The sequence below is a fragment of the Alosa pseudoharengus genome, unplaced genomic scaffold (assembly GCF_046254945.1).
Source record: "Alosa pseudoharengus isolate Yale_2024_CS ecotype anadromous, Long Island Sound unplaced genomic scaffold, YU_APseudo_1.1 YU_APseudo_1.1_scf_17, whole genome shotgun sequence".
Taxonomy (NCBI): domain Eukaryota; kingdom Metazoa; phylum Chordata; class Actinopteri; order Clupeiformes; family Clupeidae; genus Alosa; species Alosa pseudoharengus.
The window spans coordinates 31080517-31088245 of record NW_027468640.1 but is presented as its reverse complement, the minus strand read 5'-3'; the positions used below and the strand labels follow the sequence as shown (position 1 = coordinate 31088245).

Here is a 7729-nt window from a genome sequence, read left to right as displayed (position 1 = left end):
ATCATCTACCCATTTGGAGACTAATTCTGCAAATTCATATATTTATTTTCAGCACACACATTATTATTAACCCTTTCAATGCACTGTAGGCTACTGTGGTGTTTTTCTATGACTTAAAGGATGCATTTATGGTTTTATACGTTTTAATAAGTTTAAATACTGCAGTTATTATGTGCGTTTCAAGGCTATTACACATCTTGAGCAGACCAGACCAACAGTCAGAGGAGTGGGGTGCGGGAAGATACGGTAGACACTAGGAAAAGACATCCTTTCATTAGATGGTCAAGAGAGAGGGGATGATGTCAGCTGGTGAGGATAAGAGCAAGGACAAGTAACAGGTGGGCATTGGCTGCTATGAAGTAAACAAGATAAGAAAGCCCTGCTTACACCCAACTGGAAAGAACCAGAAAGACCCAGAGCTACATGGTTTTGCATATATTTTTATGCATGATCGGAAAATGGTTTCCACCAATATTATTAACCCTGTGTGATCTTGATTGGCCAAAAGGTGTTTTTTGAAAATGGCGCGAGAAGAGGGCACTTCTCGACGGCCAAGGGGTATAAAAGATAGGCCGCAGCCATCTTTAAGTCCGATTTCATCGGGGGGCGCCAGCTGAAGACATCTCACCTCACTCTATTGCTTGACGGTTGGTCTGGACATTGTTTATGCTGGACTATCACTGCAACACGGTGAATAGTCTTCAGAGATCTCCTGTCTGCATTGTCTCCTTCGGACGCATTGTTCCAGAGTGCTAATTAGTAAATAGTTAAGTGTTGATTGTTAATTGGATTCGAGAGTGGACAGTTTTTCCAAGACACTACCGAATAAATATACCTTACATATAGACGGACATTATGCTATTTTAGAATGCTATGTTTATGCAAGCTCTTTACCATAGATTCATCCAGTATTGTCCCTCAGTATTGTAGGAATAGCAGACCTGATATGGGTGAATTATGACAGCCAGATCCATATTTCATATTATTTGAACTAAACTCTTATATACTGTACTGTATATAGGATAAGGCAGCAAAATGTCTCTATGTACATACATTGAAATTCCAGACAGGTGTGCTCTAACTGAAACATTAATAAGGGGAATGAGGCGGCCATAAAGCAGGTGAGAATGCTGTAATGGAGAGTCAGCGCTGCAGCGAGGAAGCTGCGATATCATATTGACCATCCCATAATACTGTGAATAAGACAGTCGTTTCTAAATTGGTCCTCTCATACGAAAAGCAATACTGCCTCCTCTCTCGCTGAGCGGATGACGGATGATAAGTACGGGAGCGATGACAGAGTAAATCGAACACACACCACTCTCATTTCCTCCTTTTCCCTTCTCCGCTCCCTCCTTCTCTCCCTCCCTCTCTCCCCCTCTCTTCCACCATTTCTCTCTCTCCATCTTCTTTTTTCGCAGTTGCCTCCTCCAGCAGTTGCTGTCGTTTCGGGCGTTGCTGACAGAACCCCTTTTTTAAAAACTCTATGTGGATCTGTGACATTTTAGAGCCTTTTCCCCGGAGTCACTGCTAACCCTAGGCACATACAGAGGGAGAGGAGATACTGTGCTCTCAGAAAAAGCCATCTCAACTCTTCAACCCACCCATGTCTTTCCCCAGACGGGAGTGCAGTCTGAACGTGACTGATAGGACGACTCCCTGAGCGATGAGTGAAGAGTTCTTCTCAGTCTCCGACAGGTGCTCGTTCCAGCACAGTCCACTCTCCACTGTCTCTTCGGATAGGGGGCGATGTACGGACATACCCTCGGACAGACTCAGTGAGGGGGTTGGAGCTGTTCCAGTTGTACCCTCAGGGCCTAGAGTGGTGAATGGTGGTGGTGGTGGTGGTAGTGGTGGGGTGGTGTTTTACTGACTCGTCCGCTTTGTGGAGTCTTTGTAGCAGTGACAGTTCCCTGGACGGAGAGGGATTCGTTTAGTGCGGTGAAGCGCACGCGTGCTTGTTGTGTATGGACTCTATGTCCCTCTCGCTCGTTCACTCTCTATCTATTACATTCTCGCTGCCTCCCATGGTAGGCTTCCCCTCGGGGGATTAGAAGAGGAGTGGATAGGGGGAGGAGGAACAGGAGTGGTGGGGGACGAAGAGAGATGGCCATCGGGGATCGGTCCCATGTGCTGTTGCCCAGACTATTTGAGAGTGTATGTTTCCACAAGTATCACACAGCTCCATCTCCCCTATCCACCCCTACCCTCCCTGCTCTCTTTTCTCTCTCTCTCTCTCTCTCTCTCTCTCTCTCTCTCTCTCTCTCTCACTGCATCCCTCCCCTCCACCTCCTGCCTTCTCTGCGCCGTGTTCCGCAGAGCTGCCGACAACGCCATTGCTTGCAGCCGAAAAACGTAGACAGATGAGGCATATTGATTTCCCCTTTTTCTCCCCTCCCTCCTCACACTTTCTTTTTCTTTATCTCTCTCTCTCTCTCTCTCTCTTCCTCTGTTGTTCTCTGTCTCTCTCTTTCTCTCTTTCTCCACCTCACATCCCAGTCGTCGTTGCGAGGTGCATCTGAGAGGGAAGGCCTGCTGAAGGAAGGGCGGGTGGGACTGGCTAGTCTCGGGCAGTGACAGGGGAAACCAAACGGCTTTGGGGAGATAGCAGGCGGAAAGCGGGACGGGTACTCACTCTTGCTCGGACTTTGTTGTCCTCCTCTTCCTCACCACCTTCATCCTTCCTCTTCCTCCCAGGCTGCTCTTCCTCCTCCTGTCCTGTGGCCCCGTTTGGATGCCCTGCGTCCTCTCCGTCTCTCACCTGTAACAGGTAAGTCTGTCCCCCCTCATCCACACCCACCTCATCCACACACCCACACACACCTCTTCAACATACACAGCAACGTAGCACTTGGCATAGCTCTGTGTATTATGTTTTCAAGGAGGTAGGGGTGGATGTCAGTTTATCAGGATGTTGTCTGTTGTATATCTTTTCCCTTTGGGTATCTCCTATAGGGCCGTATCCACGGACACAAGCTTCACCCTGCACAGGGTGGAAAATAACTGAGGGGCGATCCCTCCCAATGCTCCACATAATGGTTACGCAAACAACCTTGACATGCAAGCATTTCCACATTTTAAGATTCACTAGTAGTTGTTTCAGCATGAGAAATAGCATTTCTTTAGTTCTCTCATACTCATACGATGATGGAACCTGTATCTGCCTAGTTAGCACTGAAAGCTAATCTCTGTGTCATGATGCCCAAACATTAGCAGAGCCAACTGTACATCGCACAGATTATCATCCTCACCATCAGCACTAGTTCATTATTTAACGAGCCGGACTGTTGGCCCAATGGGCCTTTGGCATTAATTAAGTCCGAGCGCGTTTGGTGCCGGGCCAGTTCCTTTGGTCAGGGCGCCTCGCCGGTGTCGAGGAAGCAGTTAAAGAAATGCCATGTAAGCTTGGGAGGTCTGCAGGGCTCAGAGTTAAAGGCCGATCCATGATTGTAATTGTTGATGTTTGTGCTCAACAGCCAATCAAATTACCCCCTTACCCCCCCCCCCCCCCTTCTGGGCCCCTGAGGCGATGTTGTTGGTTGGCTGGAAATTGAAATAGCGCATGGGTCAGTACGATCCACTTTGATTTTTTTTTCACATTTGTAAGCGCCAGGACTGTGCAAGAACATCAGCAGTGCAGTCCACTCCGGGTCAGAAATGGGGCAGGCTGCTCGCTCTCCCTCTCTATGGGCTCCACCCTCCATTCATCACTCTTCCCCCCAGCATGACATCTGGTTAGCGCGCTCCGTAAACCTCTGTCCTTGTGTTTTTATCTCGCGCAAAGCAAAGCAAGGCAAGGCAAGGCAAGGCAAGCGAGTCCGGCCCCGCTCTCCCTCTTTTGTTCGCCCGAGACCAGGGAGAGCGCCATCGATCAGCGTTACATGTAATCATTACGCTTGGTTGCTGAAGTGGCGCCTTCCTTGCGAGCGCTGCAGCCGGGCCCCTGATGATGATGACTCATGCTTTTGTGGTGTCCACAGAGGAACGGAACAGCAGCCATGACAGACGCCGTGATGGGCATGAGGGGTGTCCACGCCAAGTAAGTGAACGGAACGGATGGACGGAAGCGCCGCAGACAAGCGGGCAGACGCGCTGGCGGACCCTCTGTGCCGAGCGCCGAGATAACAATACACCCTTGCTTTTGAATAACTACTATATGGTTATTGTCGTTGCCTCGCCTCAACCATAATCATTATTTCTCTCCTTTTTTTCCTCTCTTTTCCATCCCTCGCTTCCTCCTCCTCTTTTCTCTCTCTCACAGTGACAATGACCAGTAAGTCAGATATTTTTGTTGTCTATTTTTGTCTTCTTTCTGCGTGACAAGTTATTGTTGATGTTTTTTGCCATCTGAAATGAAATGCTAAGTTTAGCCTATGATGCTTATTATGGCGATGAGACATTCCCTATTCTTATTGAAATAGGTGCCAACCTCAAGTGTTGTCTCAAGTGTTTTTTAATGCATCATTGTCTAGTAGGTGGTGCAAACAAGTGTTTTATCTCTCTGTGTGTCTGTGTGTGTGTGTGTGTGTGTGTGTGTGTGTGTATGTGTGTGTGTATGTGTGTGTGTGTGTGTGTGTATGTGTGTGTATGTGTGTGTGTGTGTGTGTGTGTGTGCACATGCGTGTGTGTGTGTGCGTGATTGTTAGTTCTGATACCTCTGACATTCGTTCTCTCTCTCTCTCTTTCTCTCTCTCTCTCTCTCTCTCTCATTCCCGTGCGTGGTTGTCAGGGGCAACTGGAGCACAGTGGCGGCTCCCAGCCCGGGCCCCGACCTGACAGACGAGGAGAAGGAGATCATCAACAGCGTGATCGCCCGCGCCGAGAAGATGGAGGCCATGGAGCAGGAGAGGATTGGGTCAGTGAGGAGAGAGAGAGAGAGAGAGAGAGAGCACACAGACCAACCATCCATCCACACACACACACACTGTCCCTGAGAGAAGTTGAGAGGAGAGGAAAGAGGGAGATAAGGGGTAGATGGCGGGTGGGGGGGGGGGGTAAGGAGGGGGCAAAGACAACGAATTATGTTGGAAAAGAAGGGAGATGATTTATGAGAGAGGGCGGAGAAAGTAGAGGAGAGGAGATGCTGGAAGGGGGGGGGGGGGGTGCTGGCTGAAGAGGAAAGAATTGAGTTGGGAGCAAAGAAAACAAAATATTCTATGATAATGATTTAAGAGAAAGAGAAGAGAGCAGAGGGGGAAAGGAACATAGAGAAGAGGAAATGAGAGGAGAGGAGAAGAGAGGAGAAGAGATGAAAGGAAAGAAGAGGAGGGCAAGATAGAATCAGTCAAGAGAAGAGATCCATATTATATTTCCGGTTGGAGACTAGCAGGAGGTCAGCCAAGAGGAGAGGACAGAGGAGGGGTGATGGAGGAGATGAAGAGGAGAGCAGAGGAGAAGAAGCAGGAAATGAACAGGTGAGATGAGGAGGAGAGGAGTGCACAGCGTTGGAGGGGAAGGTGAAGAGGTGGGCAGAGCACAATAGAGAATACACACACACACACACGGGCACACACACAAGGGCACACACTCACCACACACGGGCACACACACACACCACGAGGTGGAAGCGAAGCTATCACAGTGTTCCCATTTACTAGTTCTCCCTGTTCTTCACATCAGATTAGATCAACAGTAATGTGCCTCTCCCTCTTCCAACCTACTGAAATGAAACCCTGCTGGCCCCTGTGTCCTCTATGTGTGTGTCTGTGTGTCTGTGTGTGTGTGTGTGTCTGTGTGTGTGTGTCTGTGTGTGTCTGTCAGGCGGCTGGTGAACCGGCTGGACGACATCAAGAAGACGGTGTGCGGGGACGGCGTGTCCCGCTGCCTGCTGTGCGGTCAGCAGCTGGGCGTCCCTGGGGTCAGCTGTGTGGTCTGTGAAGACTGCAAAAAGGTGAGACACGCTGCACCGCACGTCTCAAACGTCACGCTGCACGGCCGGTCTCAAACGTCACACTGCCCCGCACGTCTCAAACGTAACACTGCACCGCACGTCTTAAACGTAACACTGCACCGCACATCTCAAACGTAACACTGCACCGCACGTCTCAAACGTAACACTGCACCGCACGTCTCAAACGTAACACTGCACCGCACGTCTCAAACGTAACACTGCACCGCACGTCTCAAACGTCCCGCTGGTCTCCAAATCACCAGCACTGCCGTTCTGTGAAAAGAACACTTTTTTTCCATTTTTTCGAAAGAAGTCATTGTGATATGGTAATAATATGCAAATTGATACCCTTAGGACTACAGTATATTTTTGTGTTTCTTTAAATCACTTTTTTTTTTCCAGTTTTCGTCTCTGATATGCCATCAGTGGTTGGTTTGCTGCAAGTACATTACGAATTGAAATTAAATGAAACATTAACACAGACTATTTTGACCCTAAAATATGGTCCGTCATGTTGGCTGTTTAAAATGCCCAACTGACATCATTTATGCAATTATCCTGTTCAGAATTTCGTAAGACACATTTTCAGCTCCATCAATTTAATAGCCCTTGTGGCATGTGGGATTGAAAAGCAGCATTTCTTTGTACGTTTTAGTCAAGCATTTATGGAGTTTTTATTCACAGTGCTAAAATAAAACATTTTTTTTATTATTCTGAAAGAATTGACCAGATGTAGCAGTGGTAGTGGTAACTGCCGCAATCACTTCACAATCTGTAATGATATTTTTATCTTGTTTTGAGACTTTTTGATTGATCACTTTCAGACACATTGATATAGACACATTGATACATTATTGAGTCCATAATACACACAGCATGTTTAGGTTCTGTACCCATTTTTAATGACTATTTTGACTAATGACTACTTCTCACTGATTCAGATCCAGTACATTTGTATCGACTAAGATACAGCACATAAGGCATGTAGCTTCACTGGTTATTTACAGATTTACAGAACCTAATCTTTAATGGAAAACATTCTGGTGACAAATTAGACCAAGATCAATACACTCAACTGTATGAAGCCAATCAAGTAGTGGTGTGATGTGCTGATCCTTAACCAGAGAGGTCCTCTGCCCTGTTTCCTGGTCTAGAGCATGTGCTCCAAGTGTGGAGTTCAGGCCAGCAGTAAACCCCGCGCCGTGTGGCTGTGCAACATCTGCAGCGAACAGAGAGAGGTGAGACAGACAGAATGTGTGTATGTGTATGTGTTTGTGTGTGTGTGTGTGTGTGTGTGTGTGAGAGAGAGAGAGAGAGAGAGAGAGAGAGAGAGAGAGAGAGTGTGTGTGTCTTTGTGTTGTTTGTGTTCATGTTTATGTGTGGATTTTTGTGTGTGTGGGTGTGTTTGCGAGTGTGTGTGTGCGAGTGTGTGAGTGTGTGTGTGTGTGTGTGTGTGCGTGTACTCACATGCTTGTGTGTGTGCGAGCACCGCTCGTGTGCTGCAAATGTACAGCGATGGCATGTGGGAGCGGCCGAGCATCAAGAATCGCTCAGAGAAAAAGGCATTTAGATCAAAACTGTGATCAGACTGAATGTACCTTTGCAGTGCTCTCACTGGAGAGGGGAATTCTGATGGATTTCTGATTCTGTGTGTGTGTGTGTGTGTGTGTGTGTGTGTGTGTGTTTTGCCGACACAGGTGTGGAAGCGGTCTGGTGCCTGGTTCTTTAAAGGCTTCCCCAAGCAGTTCCTGCCCTCACCCATGCCCATCTCCAAGCACAAAACGCCGACGGCCTCACAGATCAAAGCTCAGGCCCCTGCTGCTGCTGCTGCTGCTGCTG

The 7729-nt window shown here is 48.0% G+C and overlaps 1 protein-coding gene across 1 annotated transcript in view; it reads left to right on the top strand.

The window, feature by feature from the left end:
* Nucleotides 1-4736: 4736 nt before the first annotated feature.
* LOC143128100 (rabphilin-3A-like) overlaps nt 4737-7729 on the top strand; it is a 15539-nt gene continuing 12546 nt past the window's right edge. Inside the window, exons 1-4 of the mRNA XM_076289777.1 lie at nt 4737-4855; nt 5761-5890; nt 7045-7128; nt 7588-7729. The exon at nt 7588-7729 is cut by the window's right edge and continues 30 nt beyond it. Coding sequence (XP_076145892.1) covers nt 4827-4855; nt 5761-5890; nt 7045-7128; nt 7588-7729 — 385 coding nt within the window. The 5' untranslated portion in view covers nt 4737-4826. The remainder of the gene's footprint in view (nt 4856-5760; nt 5891-7044; nt 7129-7587) is intronic.